At 35.5% G+C, this 19,372-nt stretch overlaps 3 protein-coding genes across 4 annotated transcripts in view; 1 reads left to right on the forward strand and 2 right to left on the reverse strand.

The window, feature by feature from the left end:
* Positions 1–1,467, reverse strand: part of LOC137399238 (lisH domain-containing protein ARMC9-like) — a 41,009-nt gene extending 39,542 nt beyond the window's left edge. For both annotated transcript variants that reach the window (XM_068085254.1, XM_068085253.1), the window contains exon 1: positions 1,342–1,467. The gene's annotated coding sequence lies outside the window, so the exon portion shown is untranslated. The remainder of the gene's footprint in view (positions 1–1,341) is intronic.
* A 196-nt stretch (positions 1,468–1,663) lies between these two features.
* LOC137399462 (solute carrier family 25 member 35-like) lies at positions 1,664–14,317 on the forward strand. Its single transcript, XM_068085591.1, has 6 exons — positions 1,664–2,158; positions 10,208–10,334; positions 11,089–11,180; positions 12,035–12,170; positions 12,295–12,372; positions 13,658–14,317. The coding sequence occupies exons 1-6, from the start codon at positions 1,766–1,768 to the stop codon at positions 13,771–13,773; spliced, it is 942 nt and encodes a 313-aa protein (XP_067941692.1). The 5' UTR covers positions 1,664–1,765; the 3' UTR covers positions 13,774–14,317.
* Positions 14,318–14,846: 529 nt separating this feature from the next.
* On the reverse strand, positions 14,847–19,330 carry LOC137400050 (uncharacterized). Its single transcript, XM_068086360.1, has 4 exons — positions 19,183–19,330; positions 17,016–17,117; positions 15,480–15,578; positions 14,847–15,158 (listed from the first exon to the last, which is right to left on the reverse strand). Exons 1-4 carry the CDS (start codon positions 19,258–19,260, stop codon positions 15,057–15,059), a joined length of 381 nt encoding a protein of 126 aa, XP_067942461.1. The 5' UTR covers positions 19,261–19,330; the 3' UTR covers positions 14,847–15,056.
* Between the last annotated feature and the right edge of the window lie 42 nt (positions 19,331–19,372).

Raw genomic sequence — 19,372 nt, forward strand, 5'->3', positions numbered from 1 at the left:
AGCCCCTCAATCCTAAAATATAGCTTCTCAAAGCTCTGTGGATTAAAATAAGTCTACCTACTTCTTGAATTATCGACTATAGAGTCAATACAAGCTTGTTGAGAAAGAGACACTAGTAAGAGTGCCCCGACAAACAATAAATTACACAATTTGCAAAACAATGACTAAAAAGTTCCTGAACACCTCGTGGGTATTGATTATTGTTGCTTCACTGGCTTAGTTATAGCCATTTATTGAATTAAAGCCCGTATGATATACCAAAGAAAAAAATGTAAAACCATTTATGTCAGAGCATTGTGCAGAATCTGTCATTCATAATTAAAGAGAGAAACAACAACTTCTCTTCGAGATCAATGAAATAAAACCCTGTGAGGGTTTCATATCATATATCATTAAAACCCCATCAGGGTTTTATAAAACCCTGTGGGGATTTTATATAATACAAAACCCTCGAAATATTTCTGGTATACCAATGATATAACCCCTGTGGGGGTTTTATATTATTGGTATACCGAAAATATTTCGAGCTTTTACTCAAATACCAAAGAAACATTAAAAAAATTAGCTATATATCTACAGCTGCAAACAATGAAACTTTCAAAATATTAGTTCTAACATTTACATAAGCAAAATTGTATCTAGCAGTAACTTGGCAAAAACTTGAATGCAAATGTTGAACAAACATGGATAATAATTTATACCTTATAATCAGCAGTGACACTGCATGTGGCGGCCGGTATTTAACAGTCATTCCTCAACTTTCCATGAACATTTGGAAACTTCAGCTCAATTAATTAGCTCATCTTAGCTAATAGCAAAATGAATTACATTATATCATCAATGATATACAGCCCCTGGGGGGGGGGGCTGTATATCATTGATATCATATAACGTTTTTTGGAGATAACACAATGGGCCACGGAGAAATTGCAGAGCTTTGTAAAATGAGTTTTCCCTAAGAAATTTAAAAAATGTTAATGCAATACAGAACACATTTTTGCTATAACCTCACGTAAAAACTTAACAAATTTGGGGGTTATATTGCGACTTCTTATATGTAGGCTACATGACACTATCAAATATATTTGAATATTACCGCCAGCAAAAACTTAGATAAAATATGAAGATTAGTACTTATGAGTTTTTTAAACGTAAAAATAACAAGCCTAAAATATAAACAACTCTGCCTAAATTTAATGGAACACGCCAACGTTGTCAAATACTTTTAATGTTCAGGTCATCATGATATTACAAAACGTATCAAAGCTTTTATACAAAATTATTATTAAAAAACAATCAATAAAACATTTGCATTACTAGATAACTACATGAGCAACATACAGTGAGATCTTAAGACTGATGAGTTGCTTGAGTCAGATAATTTGGCAAGAAGCTTTAGAGTGCCAATCGGTATTGCTCGCGATCAGTATTTAGACCAAACATACTAGTACCGCACGCAGGTTGCTGTGCAGCCTAATTGGTCCGACGCAGATACACGCCCCAATTATTATTTTGTAATGTTGATGGGGGTTTATTCATTCATAGGACCGCCGCAAACCAGCCTCAGATCTAGGACCAGACTATTGCGATGGAATGTGGTTACATTATCTACACTTTAATTTACAAAACCCTAACTATATTAGGAAAATCGCCGACCGGATACGTGCCCAATCATGGGCCCGTTGTAAATGAAGCTTTCCACATTTGAGTGATGTTGAAATGGAAAAGCAGTAAATCGAGTATTTCACGTAAACGGTGAGAGACCATGTCAAAAAACCCATTGGCGTTGGAGTTTTTCTTTGGTGGTATATCTACGTGTGGTGCAGCAATATTTACAAATCCACTTGAAGTGGTAAAGACTCGCTTGCAACTGCAAGGAGAGCTACGAGCAAAAGGACAGTTTCGAGTACACTATCGGAACGTATTTCACGCATTTTTTGCGGTTGCCAAACATGAAGGAATATGCTCCTTACAAAAAGGTCTTGGTCCAGCATTGGCATATCAATTTGTGATGAATGGGTTTCGGCTTGGATCGTTTCAACTTTTAAACGACTCGCTTCTTCGAGATAAAGATGGACACACGCCTGTATATACTAGTGTATTATGCGGGGCAATTTCAGGATCTATCGGTGGCTTTTTTGGAAGTCCGTTATATATGGTGAGTTTGTATACAAGTTATCAACGGTCAATATAGCAAATTGTGTGCCACTTGTAGTCGAATTAGTGTTGTAATTTTATATTACCAGTAATTACTCTATATGCCTTTTAACACAATACGTACCCAATTAAGCATTTCAATCTCCTTTGTTTATTCATTTTTTAAGAATATTTTGTTCAGGACTTTGTGCCCAAATTTTTATTATAGTTTAATAGTTTATAAACAAGATTACAATGAATTATTCAGTTATTTATGTTGACAAATATACCAGTTTTATGTATTTAATTAGTTTATGGGCTTGTATGAGCTCTAAATTTTAATTTCCAACTATCATTTTTGCCGGTATTTATTCTAAGAACTACATGATGCTCTGCTGTGATGAGTAAGCAAACATGAAAGTTGTAAGTGAACTTTATTTATCTTTTGCTTCAGTTTTATATTGTGTTTTTGTTATTTTTTGCATATTTTAGCTAAAAATTAGATACTGTTTAATGTAGCTTTAAAAAAGCCTCAAAATTTCTGGTTTGTATGTCTGAATAGCTAGCCAATCTGTTAAAGTTTAATCTGCTCAGCAACCTTTTTATTTTTGTCCACTGTGCATGGACAGACATGCAATAGGACAACGGCTATTCATCGGGCAGGAAATTACTGCTCAAACAGATTTCTTATAGTCTGGATTGAAAATACACATATACGAATCACTCACTATCCGTAACGGTGTAGTATCCTTGGCCTTCATTTCTTTGAGGATGTATGTCGATATAGATTCATAACGTTTTGCCTTTTAATTCTCATCCTTTGCTCTTCGTCTTCAACCCAAGTGACTAGATCTAATTTTTTGTTTGCATTCCCTTGTTTGTAACATATTTATCAATGGCAAAAGTGAACATCCTCTTCTGTGAATATCCTGTTCTACGATTAGCCAGAACAGTTGGACTAATCGATCTAATCTAGCCAATTATGGGCTAGTTTCAGCAATACTTGACTATGTACTGACTTGACCAATACTTTTGACTATCAAGTTGACTATCAAGTTGAAATTTACAGCATCAAGCTTTTGTTCATAGAGCAGCATTGTGGAGGTTCTGTCATCTCATACATATTTATATATATCTTCTTATATATATGTATTTAATCCTAGCGCAGATAACACTGTTCATGCTATTATTGTTGATACGTCCATTGACGAGATTTATAGTGTACACTTGAAACAATTCGGTAAACGTGATTCACAATTGCTTAGGAGGTAATTGTTAGTCTAAGAATCCCTTTTCACTCAGCCTATTGAGCAATCTTTTTCAATTACTTCTTCTTTGTTAATCGTTTTTGATTCATTTGAAAGGCATTCTTTTATTAATGGATTGAGCATATTCCTCTTGTGTCCTTTAAGTTTCATCAACCAATCGCTGGAAGGTTATCACTGAATCTTTTTGTCTCCTTATGTGTACATGTTTGAAAATTAGGTTCTTTCTTATTCAAAGAGAAATTTCAAGGGTTCAAAATTTAATAGGGGATGTTCTACACCTCAAGGAGTATTTATTGTATGTTTGGCACTCAAAATTAGCCATAGCTCAGGGTATACATTTGCCAATTAGACTTACTATATAAATTTATTCCCTTGCATATCATCTCTTTGAAGAAAATTGTGCCATATGATATTCAGTTGAAGATTTTCCCGTATGTGCTGGCTTACTTACCGCTTACCAAAAGAGTTTGATTTTGAAGGTTCTTTTGGTATTGGCTTACATGGTATTCAGTAGCCAACTAAACCATGCTCTCTATCTTCTACTCTTATTGCTTATAAAACTTGTATCGTCTTGGTATATACATTAATAGATACTAATTGCTAAATTCTAGTTACTACATACATGATACTAGCTAAGTTTGGTTCCCACACACGCCGTAAGCGCCGGTGGCAGAATTGCAAGGCTTTCAGCGGTGAAGTGAAAACCTATGCTCTGAGTACCACCAGTAGTTGCCGGTGGTCAACACAAGAGTTCAGTGCTGTTCAACTTATGCAAGAAGCCGCAGGCAAAACCTTCCCGAAATGCACTGTACAAGTGAAGGTCAGCACTTTTGAAATGGCATGGCAAGCGGCCATTTTTGTGTGATTGTTAGCAACGCAACTTTATGTGAACATAAGCCGCTGAGCCTAGTGCCGCAAGTATTTTGCTGCGTGAGATTACCACCGTGGTCTCGCAGGGGAACCACGCTTTACTCAATATTATCTAATCCTTCATTTTTTCGTGACGTCATTCTATCGTTGTCTGCCATCTTTATGGACAACTTTTATTGTTAAAAACATGAAGCTTCTGCAATTAATTATTGCAAACAATGCTTTTGTCTGCAAATTTTTTATTTTAGTATCAAAACAACACCAAAAAATACTATTAATCAAGAGAATGACAATCGTTTTCTACAAAGATGGCGGCTTTTTCCTGGATGAGCGCATGTGCAAACAGGGTAATGACATCAAACAAAACGACATTTAGTGTAATATTTATTTACCAGCATGTTAGTTACAAAGAGTGGATTATGTATCCTTGAACTCATAGGCATTATCAGCTACCTGGTTTGCTCAATCACTATACTGAAAACAAGAAAAATTGTAACTGAGATTGTAATTAAAATTGTAAAATTGTAAAATTGTAAAATTGTAATTGTAATTGTAAAAATTGTCCGGTTGCTGAGAAACAGAAACAGTAGACCTCTTGATGGCCAATGAGTAAGCATGTATGTCAGGCATTGCTTGGTGCACATGAATCCATTTGGTTTTTGCTGTTTCAGCTGCAGCCATAAATACCTAAGATTTTGTCCAACTTGTGGTGTATACAAATAATAGTGTTTTGCGAGTGCTTCAAGGCCATTTTGATGCAAGCTCAATGTATATCTGTGCTCTTGTATTTCAAAGTGATTTTCCCAGAAAATGTTGTGCATTGCAGAGATACATTTATATATGAGTGGTTTGAATCTGTGACACGCCCTTTGCTCAGTTTTATAGTTCCATTCTGTCTTTAGTAACAAATTTGTAAGAATGTTCTAGAGCGATTATTAGTACTATTTTTTGCTGCCAGAAGTGCTGTGGTTCTAGAAGCAAGAAACAATTGAATTGTTATACTGAATGTCTGTGAATCTCGTCTCATCAAGTACATTTATTCCTTTCCTTAGCAGCTATTATTATCATTATAAACGGCTCATGGTTTTTGAAAACTTTTTGGAATTGCTATATATCGCTTTTGACTTTTAACCGATCTCATAGTTTTGTAATAGCAAACCGTTTTGCTATGTTATGAAAAATTAAACCATTTTGAATAGTTTTGTGATGGGTTTTCAACTCGTTGCAGTGCAGGGAATAAAACATGCATCTGTGTCTTGACAAAATAGTTTCATCTTTAATGTCAGTCAACTTTATTTTTGATATATAATTTGACTTCCATGATGATGATATATATTAGATTTGGCTAGGGTTTATGAATAGATGTTCTAGTTATTTTATGATGCTGCCGTATAAATTTTAAGTACTTTCCAATGTGAATATTTTTGCTGCTCTTTATGATGGTAGGAGTTTGGAAAAGTGACTCGCTCTCTGACAGTAATAATGGCAATTATTTACAATGTTATATATAAACATCAAATAAATCGATAATAATAAATGGCTAGGACCTAGCTACACAAATGCCAGCAGTGGATAAGTGTTTTATTTGATGCATCGCCTGTTGCACATTATGTCTTGCGAGTAGCTTGAAAATATACAAATGAATAGAAAGCTATGAAAAGGAGAATTAAATCCTATTTTTGACAGCGCTATGCCCTTTGCAACTCTTTTGTTACTCATCAAATGAAATATGGATACATGTCGAAATGAGTTTTGTTTTTACCTCCATTCACAAAGTTGTGTTAAGGTTTGCACATACTTGATTGCTATAAGGTTCATATATATATATAAAAAGATTTTTAACATATATAGGCTTGGACTGGCATTAAGCCTATGTCGGTTAAGGCTGATTATGGTCAGGACGGCTCAATTGTTTCAATGCAACTTCTAAGGTTCCTCCAATAAAGAAAATATTTCTCACAAATGAATTTTGACCTTGTATTATTGGTCCAGAGATTCCCAAAAGTAGTCAGTGTTAAAAAGCTATGAATGTGGCTGATGAACTGCAGTTCTGCTTCAATTAACAAACTGTTTTTTAACTAGAGAGGTTCACGAATTCAGTAAAACTCACACTGTTAAAATTCTGCAATCTTGGACCTTAGCACAGACTTTAGTTTATTATGGCTGCTATCATTGTAACTTTGGCTCTCACGAACACAGGAGATGCCATTTTTGTGAAGTGTTGTTGACCAACTTCCTACTATCACATTTTTATTCAAGGTCGAAAATCTTTTTTTAACCTTTTCGCAAGCAAGTTTTTTGGGGCTATTTGGGAACCCCTAGGCAAATTAATTCTTCACAAATGAATTTAAAAAAACTCATTGATACACTCTTATTTATGATATTGTACACATGTATTATGGTTTTATGATACAGCTAAATACAAATAAACATGTTTCAAGTCAATTCTTCATATAACTGTTTCTCTAGCTATGGTACTTTCGGAAGCAGTTGTCCTTGTAGAGCCAGCCTGCAGTCTTGACATCATGTGCTTATTCTTGTTCCTCTATAGCCTTGCCTCTGTTGCCTTGTCTTAGCACACGTAGCACACTTTCATCTTTTTCGATTTGTAATGGTATCTATAAAATGTCTTTCAGTTCTCTTTGCTGGGGGAGAAGTAAGACTAGGACGGCCTACTCTTTTTCGCTCTCTTTGCAATAGTATGATGAAGCTGTAGTGAGTTATATCTTTTTACCTTGATGATTATCATGACAGTAAAGGAAAATTGTTGCACGCGGGAAAACATTCAGAAAGCTTAAGCAAAAGCAGACTCAAACTACAAACAATATTCCAAATTTATTTACAGAAGTTGTTTTTTTTTCAGATTTTTCGCTTGTTTAGTATTGCATAACTATCATTTTCTTTTCACAAAACAGCTTATTTTTGTTGCTAACAGAGGCCAATCTGTTGTAGTTTACTATTGGTAAAAAATTTGATTGAAAATGGCAATAAGCAAACCAGCAATCAATTTATAAAAAGCGTTCGTGTGGCAACATAATGGTCGCTTTGCTTATTATCGTCTTTTTTGCTATAAACGACAATATCATCGCTATGCCTGCAAAAGGGATAATATCAACTTAATTTTGTCATGTAGTGTGGTGTATTTAAAAGATGAATGAGTTCAGTATCTGAATTTGTGGAGTCACTAAAGTAGTTAGATTTGCTTCTTTAAAAAACCTGTTGAGTACAATCAAGTAGCAGCTGTTCATGACCGACATTTGACCTTTGATCGAACTTTTAATTGAATGATTAATGTCAGTAAAATGAACACTTGCGTTATTTGTCCTGTAGTCTGTAACACTTCTCAAGATCATCCCTTTTTAGTTCGATCCCTTTAGTTGTTTAGTGAGTTTAGTTGTTAAATGTTGAAGCAATAAATGTAGCAGCCATGCATAAGGTGTGTCAAGGTCAGTAGCAAGAGTAGATGTCCCAGTCTAGCTTGTCTATGAGTTGTCAGTCAGATTTCTTGCTTTCACGACCACTTTTTGATACAATGGGTTCGATCTGTTTAAGTTGACCTTCTTTTGTGACCGAAATGTTTTCAAGCACATCTTTCAAATTGTTCAATCGAATTCTGTCGATCTTTGCTAGCTTGATTATTGTCCATGGTTTTATCTACTAACGATCAAACAAGTGTGACGTAACGGATTAGTCGGCAGGTATGTTGCCAGGACGCATTTGTGAGCCTTGCAATGATCTAGTAGATACATAAGAAAGAGGGCTTAAGACTCGGTCTACATGGACATATGAAATGCTCGTGTTTGGCCATATGGCATGTTGTAAAAGAGCCAGTATGTTGATCTTCTTCTGCCAAAAGTTAGGTATTTCATATCAACTCAAGAAGTTTATTTCAATTTTATTCGTTTCTAGTCTGATTCACATTCATTTGAGGTTCTTACATAGATATATAAACCTAGGTTTATAAAACATAAAGCATAGGTTTATATATCTACGGGTTCTTATGAGAATAGCCTTAGATTCTTAACCATTCACCCTCTTTTCCCCTGTTGTGAAACTATCACAAACTTTTTGGCCAGCTGGTATAACTATCCCTTGTAACATTTGGGGTTGCTTAACAGAATTATATCAATGATTTTTAAAATTTTTGATTGTTTTCTTGAAACGATAAACTGTTTGAAAATTTCAGCATGGATGTCACCGTCTTCACTTCATCGACTCCAATATTCACAAGTTGTTTCCTCTATTAGTGCCATGTCATCGGTGTAGCCATAATGATGTCCACACTTCAGCTCGGCTATGCAATTTGCCGGTGTTGGCCATGCTTTAGACATGGATGAATTCCCAAGCAATGCTCTTTTTTCACTGGCATTCGTTGCAGCAAGCAATTACACAGCAATTCAGCCCCTTGGTTGGCTCATTAATCATTTAATAAGATGCATAACATAGCGTCATAGCTCAACATCCAATCATGCATATCGGCTATTTGATTGTTCGTAAATATTTTGTGATGTGAAACGTATGCATTGCTCTTCAGTGATCACTGATCATTTGGAGTTAGAATGTGTTATGGGCTCTTTGATTTACATGCTGATGGTAAGCCTTGCCCACTCACTGTACAGCACATGGTATCCTGATAGACTTGCTATGCCTTCAGACACAATCCAGGCGAGCCCATAAAAAAAATTATTTGGTTATACGGTGCACCCTCAAGATACGATTACCCTGGTATACGATTTTTTCACCTTAAGAAGTGGAACATGATGATTTTTTCACCTCACTATTGAATCTTGTTTAACTATACAAATTCAACAACATTTTTATTACATAAGTCAAAATAACTCAGACACCGAAATGCTGAATGCTGTTTACCGAAAATATTTTCACAACGTCTGAAAAAGACACGATGACTGATTTCTCTCAGTTCAGCAATTCCCATTTGTAAAACTAATATTTTCTCCTTAAAACCAGTAGCAAAGTTAGAGTTGCCATTCCTTCATACATAAGGTCTCGTGGTCAAACAACTTCTCTTAACCTGCTAACAAAAGTCCACTTCATTTCAAAAACAGCGTTGTTCGAGTTTGCTTGCCAAATTAGGTTGAAAAAGTTCTAAACAGGTCTGCTAAAAGTTTTAGTAAAAGAGAAGACAGAAATTAATAAGTGATAAAATTTTAGTGATCAAAGGTTGAAATTCAATAAAATAGTTAAAAATACATACCAAAACTTAGCTTTGAGTGTGTGTGTTTAGTAACTAAACTTATTTGAAGTGAATTCAAAGTTTTTGTTATACATCCGCCTATCTTGAATGTAAGAAGTTTCTATGGTACATGGTTTTACTCCTAAACATTTTAATATTAATGCAATATATACTCATATTATATAATAACATGTATAATAATATTATATATATTAATCAATAAATACACTAAGTATAATAAAGTTGCTGTAGGTAATTATAGTTACTAAGGTTAATATACTATTTTGGAACTAATTTTTAATATGTGCAGCACTTATATAAAATTTTGACGATTTTTACTAAGGGATGTTTGCATTGTATATAATTACTATGGTTTCTAAACCCATACATACGATTTTTTCACCATACTCAGCCAACTCTGAAACGGATCAATATCGTATCCTGAGGGTGCACTGTATGCAACAAATTTGTAGCAGAATATCTGATACATCATGTAGCTCATTTAACTAGTTTTCGTTTGAAATAACCCAGGATAGAGTACATAACTTTACAACGAATAAGCTTAAATCGTTTCCCAAATAAAGTAGTCTGCAGCCTACAACACCGACTGATTTCCTTATTATAACATAGATAATAACTATGTACATGTATTTGCCATTTACTGTTATAGAATCTAACATATAAAGATATGTTATATCTTGTTGTCGCTGTAGCTACATTGTATGTGTGTGTCTTTTAGATAAAGACGCACATGCAATCTCGCTCATACGCATCAATTGCGGTTGGGTATCAGAACCGGTGTGATAGCCTCATCTCTGCTCTCTCCAGCATCTATAAACAGTATGGAGTCATCGGCTTGTGGAGAGGTTGCCACCTTATGTATAATTCCTTAGGCTACTTAGTGTGTGACAGATGAATTGAAAATTTTTAATTTGTCACTTTCATACTGTATTGAATTTCTGAGCTTGATGTCTGAGTGTGGAACAGTCTAAGTGAAGATGAAAAAATCATTCGCTGTCTAAAGTTACGTTTATATAATCCCGAATGTGTTGGGACTTGTCTTGAGGACAGAAGAGGACAACTCCAATTTTTCATTTAAAATTTTCTTTTTTACTTTCCAATTCTTGGAGAGAACCCTGGTTGTCAGGAATATCTGAGGTGCAATCTTGTTTCCAATTTTCTTTTCATCAATCTCAAACCGGAAATTAATAAAATTTCGAGACAACGATTTTGTAAGAGTTTTACGTGAAAAGCAAACTAGCTACTTTATTTGTTTATGGCGAAATGATAACACGATATTTTCAATTGATTGTGACAAAATTTCGGATGGATTTGTTTTATGAATCAATCAATTCTATGATCTGTGATGAATGTTTTTGCATAGGTACTAAGGTGAACTGTTACTACGGCCGACCATCAGGATGAACAATATAGGTGAGCCGTATGAACGGCTTTCATTAGTGACAGAGTTAAGGAAATCTTATGAAGCGTATTCATCTACTCTCTCGTGTAGGCCTATCATGCCATTTCAACATAATATCGCGAACACGATCGGCGTGTTGCAGAGTGAGTCAGCTATTCCATTTTTAGACTTTTCACTTCTCCGTTGCAATATTTCAGGCTCAAGTGGAGCTGTAGCTAGAGTGATGATGGGATCAGCTGCTCAGCTCTCAACCTTCTCTCAAGCCAGGCAATATATCATCAATAGTCAAGCAAGTATTGATCATTGTCCATTTACTTTATGTATGCATGACAGCGGCGGTATGTATGACAGCGGTGGTATGCCTGACAGCGGTGGTATGCATGACAGCGGCGGTATGCCTGACAGCGGTGGTATGCCTGACAGCTGTAGTATGATTTCGCATATGGTTCACTTACACCAAATTATGTCATGTGATAGCCTAAACCCCATTTCTTTCATCGTAAATTCTGTTGTTATAGATCTCCTTGATTCAGTTCCTAGGTTTAAAAATGTTGGCTATAATTAATACCTGCTTCAACCTGAAAAATGAGCAAAATATGAATGAAGCGTCAATGGCTGTTTGCTTTTCAACATATCCAAACTTGTTTATCAATCTTATTTCGAAACCCCTAAAATGATTAGGTATTGTACAAGCTTATGTCACTGTTGGCATGCTCAGGTTTTATGATCTCAAAACTACTGTTTTATTATGTTTTTGTTCTGTCAGCAATGTATGTGTTTTTAAAACATCTTAAAGGAAATTCTAATTGTGCATAAGTTAGTGGTTTTTACCGTATGTCTATTGCGTTGCCTGTAGGGCGAGAGGGATATCAGTGAAAGTTGAAAAGATTGAGAGTGACATGTCATAAGTCCTATAGCCTCTGTTCCACATATTAGAAGCATCTTCTTGAGTGTATTTGCTGATTGATCCTTATTGCTCATGTACTAAACATTTCACAAGAATATCCGACTATTAGTATCTGCCGTGCACTATACAAAAAAGTATACTGCCCTGCACCACTCCGTAAGCACTCCCTGCTTTGCTTTTGTCAAAAACGTAACAGATGTTTTTATTTTGTTGATTGGCTGGTTTTACTTTTACAGATTTTTCCGCAAGAATCTCTCTTGATACCATTTGCAGCCAGCACCCTGAGTGGAGGCATTGTAGTTATGGTCATGACTCCCTTCGATGTTGTTTCTACAAGGTTATATAATCAAAAAGTAGAAGGCGCTACTAGTCGTGGTGAGTTGTCCACTCCTTGATGTATTTCGTGATAAAGGACCTGCATTGCTCACCATTTTAGTAGTTGTGTTCTCCCTCTATGTTTACTATGAATAGCCTAAGTTTTTTCTGTTACTTTCAGGTGGTGTCTTATACTCCGGTATAACTGATTGCTTCACAAAGATATTTAGAAAAGAAGGCCTCTGGGGATTTTACAAAGGTTTGTATCAGAGTGGGTTTATCTATATGTGAGGCTACAAAATGGATCGGTTACTTTAATCAACCTACAGAATTGGATAAAACCCTTAGTGGTGCCTTAGATGCTAAAGTGTCATTTCTTTGGCTCACAGCAGTCCCTGTGTGTAGGCTGTTGCTAGAAATGTTGTCCTTAATTATTTGGGCTATAAGATTGTATTGCCAGCGTCAAGCTACCATTGGTTATCTTGCATGCAGTAAAACAAACAAAATAGCTTAACCGTGCGAAAGGATTTAATGTTTTTTGTCAAGGTGAAGGCCTTAGAAGCTGAAATCTTCAGCAATATCTCTACTATTTGTCACAGAATGATGTTCAATGACTTTTGAATGGTGCTGCATGATCTCTTGCTATGTAAATAATAGTTGTCATCTCTAAACTCCAAGTCGAATCAAGTCAGGAGTTATTTGCTCGAGTACTTGGAAGTAGTTGACAGAAAGTGCTGGTAATATTTTTAATCCAATTTATCATGCAGCCTTTTACAAGAAGGTCAAATAGTGTTACCTGCTAAAGATTAGCTTAGTTCATTCTATACAAGTTTAGCTTCATTATAGTTTTCTGTCTAGGATCATCTACACAGAAGGTGTTGTCTAGGATCATCCACTACTAATATATATATATATAAATCTTTGACTTTTTACAGTTATAGCGATTGAAGTCTAGCTATGGAATGTCCATATTGCAGAGGGTTCGATCTCGAAACCTCCTGTTCACAAACAAAAAGCTAATCTATTAAACTACACGGGATACAATTGATTTATTGGGCAGATAGTCATTATTTGGGTTAAAATATGCATAGCGACTCTGTGTTACGCGTAACGTCACTAAAGCCTGCTCTTACGGCTCTTATTAGTTAGTTTAGCAACACGGATACTAGCTTACTCATATTAGCCAATGGCGAACTACATTACCCATCACTGTTTATAAGCTCTACTGTAATACCCGTGCAACACCAGGAATTCGATTAGTATTCTTATAAAAGAGGTTGACTTCTTCACAGAAATCAGCTTTTTTGTCAAATGATCACCTTTCAGAAATTTCTTAGCACACCTATATAGTCTTTTTCAGTTGCAAAAACAGGGCTAAAAATATTTTTTAGCAATTTGCTTATATATATCCGCTACTGCCAGTTTCAGTTTCGTTAGTTTTTCTTTAAATTGCTCATAAAATGATAGATGCTACATCTTGCTTGGCTTGAGCTGCCACAGATCCCTCCCAAGTGATATCTAATAATCGCTGATTCTCTTTGTAGGCTGGGCAGCTAGTTTGTTTCGACTAGGACCTCACACAGTGCTAAGCCTTGTATTTTGGGATCGGACTCGTTCTTTTTATTGCAAATGGCAAACCAGAGCAACTAATTCTTCGTAGTAGTTTGTAAATGCTCAAAATATCTATTTATAATTGAAGCAGCTATTGAACTAAAATAACCAGTGATACTCCTTGGAAATAGACTATGCGGTCGGCTATCTATAAGAGCCGGTCCTTTAGATGTATTCTCTTACCTCTCATCAATCAGAGTCTCTGTTATTTTTGTAAACATTTTATGAGAATTAATGACAATTTGTTGCCTATTAGTTAGTAGTAAAGATTTTGTTATATCCACACTGGCTATTATTAGTCTTGGTCTTATTATTATTGGCGTCTTCTATCAGAAACTCTCGACTCTAAAGGCTGGCATCAAACAACCAGACTATATATTGTGTGTCATGGGAGACGACCACTGGCACCCGGTGTTTGTGTGTTCTATAATTTTGTGACTTGTTGCTAAGATGCCAGGGCTTGTTGCATTATGGAAGTGACTCACCTACTATTTATCATTTTATTGCACTCTTATATCGTAAGAAGTTCATTAACTTATAAAATTCAATATATGCTACTTTTTTGTCTGCAAGAAGAATATAATAATGCGAATGAAACATGTAGATTTCAACACAGCCAAGCCATGTTCGCAATGCATGTTATTACGTCTGGATCGAAGAGAACTTTACATCTTTGTTCAACTGTATAAAAAGAGCTAGTCGAAAAGCTTTAGTAGCCATTTCGCTAATGGTCCGTTTCATCATCTTGGTAACTTGAAAGTTCCCTACCTGCAACAGTGAAATATAACTCCCAGTCTATTTGCTTGATCCTTGTTAAGTCAAGGGGCCTTGATAGGCATCTCATATAATTAGACATGTTTGTGCACCAAAATATACTGGCTGCTGAGTGTCAAACCAAATTGTATGCTCGGATAAGGCTAGATAAATACTAGTTCTTCTTTTGCTGTCTTGTTTGCATGCATCTTTTCTGGCTAATGATCTCTCTTTAAAACTGCCATACTTGATGAACTCAACTGCTTCTGCTAAAATTTTGCTGCAATGTCTTACCCACTGATGAAGTGGTATACAGTACACTGTACTTACAATCTATTAAGATGTTCTTCAAATATAACATGTTGTGTTACATATATTTGTACAAATCCAGCATTGTCAACCATTAATAATATACAAACCATGATGTGGACAAAACGCTGCATGACGCGCATTCTAACAAAGAGCTGACGACTACCACAGCAATTGCCAAATGTCATGACGCTATTAAAATCTCCATTTCAATGTGGCTAATTAGACACGCTTTGCAAACTACAAAAAATATCAACATTGAGCACCACGTCACACTTCTTCATCTGTCAACAGCATATTTGGAATGCCTTTGTTTATAGGGAATTCCCTTCCAGTCTCCGGGCAAATCAAGGCACCTTCAATCACCTCCACCTGATAAAACATAGCTCTATTAAATAATTGAATAAGATAATAAACATAGCTAATTAAACAATAAATAAAAGTAGTCATAATAATAAAATTGTGCTTGGACGTGTTCAGACACAAAGGACATCATTTTTCTAATATAAAATTCAACCAATAAACAATTATTGAATGCATGGATTTTAACTTCTTCAGTTCATCACGGCAATTAACTGAGGCAAAAATGCCTGAGGCAAGTTCAGTCTCGTGTACAACAGGCATGAATAGCCCGAGCTTTCCACATACAATAGGTATTATTGAATTGGTAACAATATTTTGGAACTGAACCACCTCTAGCAAGACGTGATGTATTGTTTTCAGCATTTCCTCGTCTTCCTTCATATCATCCGTAAGAGCTTCTGGTAGTTCAACATCCTTGATTGGCTCAAGCTGATCAAACAAAAAACCAAGTGGTAAAATAGCCAAATTGACGTAACAATGATGACATGATGATTGACATAACTTCACTGCATGATTCATATGGAAGAACAAATCTGCTAAGTTACTGTTGAACGATAGGAGTAGCTTTTATAAAATAACTGAAAAGAAGTAAAAATCTATTGCATTTGGCACATTTAGATGGAATGTGTGATGAGAGGTAGAGGACATAACATAAAAGTTTTCTGGAGCATGATTTGAACAGGATAAATATATAGCAACACATAAACTCTGCAAATGACTGCATGTGACAACCAATAGGATTGTTAAGAATACAATAGACCACACATCTCGCAAACTAAAATAACAGGCTTTAAAAATAATACCACACAAAAAAAATTATTTACATAAAACAAAAGATATCTAGAACATAAATGATAACTAACCAAGCCTTTGAACAACGCAATTTTTTTAGCAATCAACGTACAAATTTCGACATGGGTTTAATTTATTTTAGGACCGATCAGCCGGGACACTAAAACTGCTCTCGCTCATAAGAAAAATGTGATGCTTCGAGAAACTCAGCACATCGTGTTGGAAATTATTTCAAAGGTTGACTAAGGATCTTTTCCAATTCCCCATACGTACCCCAAAACAATTTATTTTAAAGTGGTGATGACACCATTTGCATATGACCTTTTTTTACAAAAATAAAAAATAATTTATTTAGCAGTGAATATTTCAATAGACTCAAAAACGGCATACGAATAACTGTGGCGGTGAGTTGCTGGCAGCGTAATATCAGCTGACAGGAAACCAGATTTACTGTCACCAGCAATAATTTATTTTATTGAGCTGGCCAGATGAAATTTATTGCCGCCACTGTAGCTGCTAGCACTTCAGTTTCAACCACGAATGAAATTTAATACAGATTTTCTCTCTTGTGCCAAGTATGTGCTTATATTGTCAATTTCATTGTATGCAGTTTTAGTTTACCTGCAAACATTCATAATTTCTGCCACATATTTCATTACTAACATAAATAATTTCTTTGAAATATTAGTTTTTCACGACATGAAAGAATTTCAATATAGACATGAATAGTCACCAATTTTTAAATATCGAATACTTAGAAATTGGTGGCATTGAATCACTAATATCGTAACCATGTCAACGCTTGGGAAATCCACTAGCTCCAAAATAATATTTACATGACGAGCATTCGGATAGAACCTGACACCATGTAAGCATTGTACAACAAGCAGGGTTCAACGCATTTCCTTTGATGACAAGATCGGCGGTTTGCGGTGTGGAATCAAAAAGCGCCTTTAGTTAAAAAAATAGTTTGTTAAGGAAGTGCTGTGACTGTAAAGGAAGACAAAAATAAACCTAGCTGGAAGTGAAGGAAAGCAAAGCTATGAAAAGGCACTACTAATATATTAGGCCAACCTGGGAAGCTGCCTCTCGAATAACACTCCAGTTTAGTTTTTGTAGCTGTCTTCGTATAAAATCAGGATTGAAGTCTACCTCAACTTCCTGCACCTCAGTTGCCTATAAAAAGTGTCACAGTTGAGTGTCTTCCGATATATCTATCTCACAGCTCTCATAGGAACAGTTAAAAGTTACCACCCTATATACATATGTATGTATTACAGCTTTTGTGCATCTCACAACTCCTTCAACTCTTCAAGGACCATTAAAAAAGTTAACGCAACCTGAGCATTGGCCACACATGATTAAATGACAATTAACGACGATTTATCTTAAATTATCAAAAAAGCAGTTTTTTGCCGCCATGACAACTTTGGAGAACTAAATAGCATGGGTGGTCGATTAGTCCAGATCCTGTGATTTGTTTACTAAGAATTTGGCAAGAATTAAAAACTGAAATACAGATGAGATTGCATTCACAGAAAATGCAACCAGTGGGATCTTTAATTTCTCATCTAACAAACAACTAACATTTTTTAAACAAGTTTCATATGCCAAAATTTTTGGTTTGTCTCTGAAACATATAAAAATTGGCTAAAAGATGTTGGATTTGGTATGTTATAATGTATGCTAAAACCATCGCAACTAAAGGAAAGCAAGCTCAGTAATCATATGTTTTTGAGTCAGAAAACAACTTCTCAAATGAGTACAGATAATAAGTCCATTATTAAAACACTGCAAATTAGACAAAACACTGAGATTAGAGTAAAAACATTTCGTTGCTCTGTTTCGCTAAAAATGAAATGTAATAACTAGTTTAACAACTAGATGACCTTAAAGGCTTTTTCACATCTATATTGGCACGAAAGCTCATTGAGTTGTTAGTTGTACCATTATAGATAAAAATGTTGATTTTCATACTTTATTGCTTGGCAGTAGTAGATATTAATTTCACATTGTGATGTACTCAATGATTGGAAATAGTTATTAGTGTCGTATGTCAGACTGACAAAACATGATTCACTCATGTAGTTTTGTTGTATGGAAATATCATTAAAACAAAATACAAACAAAAAGTGAAACCAGACTACAAGATACACACCCAATACACACTAACATGACGTCCAAAAATTCAAAAGGTCCAATAATTGAAAAAGCAACCACAAGCAAATCAGAAACTCCAACTTAAAAGGAATCTATTACAGAAAATTAGCCAATTGCATTGCAAGAAAAGATATTGAAATGAATCAGATGATTATATGTATAAAACTCTGCAATCCTCTGCCAGACACGACCTAGATACCAAAATTAAGTCACGGGCTTCACCCTTCATCTGTACATCTAAACAATATATCTTCGCACACCTGACATAAAGCATTAAACCTTAACACTCAACCTACTCCCCACAGGCGAGTCTTCCCACTTGCTAGACATCTACAAAAGTGAACAGCTCCAATGACGCAGCCTTTTTCCTGAGGGCCTGCTTAGGTGCTCTTTTCTCTGCCTGCTGAGGAGCCACTCTCTCCTGCCTGTGAAGTTTCTTGTCCCCACCAACTGCTGAAGTTTTCTACCTATGAACTGTCATGACTCTTGTTTGACTGTCGAGACTCGAAGCCGTACGGGAATGAGCAAACGAGTATGGACGATCGTTCGAGTAAGGGAGTAACTTTCATTGGCTATTTTAACCTTTTGGCATTAATATTATTGTTTAGAATTTTGTTAGTTGTGTATTTGAACTGTTGGACTTGTAGAATAAAGAAGTATCTGTCACTGGTAAATATCAGTATTGCTTACAAAATCTTAACAACTCCACTAGTACCTGAGCCAGTAATAATCAATTCAGTTTCCACAAGCCAAGCAAAAGTACACAACCTGAACATAGTCAAAATAGAATAAGATGACAAAAGCAAATTCAACACTGATGTTGTGTGTGGATTTTGATTATTTATGCATAACATAGTTTCTTCCCTAAACATACCTGCCAACTCTCACGCATTGGGCGTGAGACTCACGCAATCACCCCAAAGAAAAACTGAAAATGCGTGAGAAATGCGTGAGATTTTTGCCCCAATTTCCATAATTTTATATATACTATCATTGATACATCAATTGCCCCAAAACCAAATCTCACGCATTGCCCCACTCTTGGGTTGGCAGGTCTGTCCCTAAACATACATATTCTTACCGAAATCTTCAATGGGTAACCATTTTTAACGTTTTTTATTATATTCGATGTTAGCATATTGTGCGTTAAAATCTTCATTTTCAACAGATACTGGTTAAGGCTATGCGTTTCTAATTGGCGTTAGTTAAATTCTCGTAACCGCATACAAAGCAATACCGGTAGTTATCTGGTTGTAAACTGATTCTATCCC

Source organism: Watersipora subatra, chromosome 7 (assembly GCF_963576615.1).
Source record: "Watersipora subatra chromosome 7, tzWatSuba1.1, whole genome shotgun sequence".
Lineage (NCBI taxonomy): Eukaryota > Metazoa > Bryozoa > Gymnolaemata > Cheilostomatida > Watersiporidae > Watersipora > Watersipora subatra.

Coding starts and splice junctions, on each gene's coding strand:
- LOC137399462 (XM_068085591.1), top strand. CDS start 1,766: ATGTCAAAAAACCCATTGGCGTTGGAGTTTTTCTTTGGTGGTATATCT. Junction 2,159..10,207: donor TTGGAAGTCCGTTATATATG/GTGAGTTTGTAT, acceptor TGTGTCTTTTAG/ATAAAGACGCACATGCAATC. Junction 11,181..12,034: donor AATATATCATCAATAGTCAA/GCAAGTATTGAT, acceptor TTACTTTTACAG/ATTTTTCCGCAAGAATCTCT.
- LOC137400050 (XM_068086360.1), bottom strand. CDS start 19,260: ATGAAGATTTTAACGCACAATATGCTAACATCGAATATAATAAAAAAC. Junction 17,118..19,182: donor GTTACCCATTGAAGATTTCG/GTAAGAATATGT, acceptor CACTTTTTATAG/GCAACTGAGGTGCAGGAAGT. Junction 15,579..17,015: donor TTCGAGAGGCAGCTTCCCAG/GTTGGCCTAATA, acceptor TTGTTTGATCAG/CTTGAGCCAATCAAGGATGT.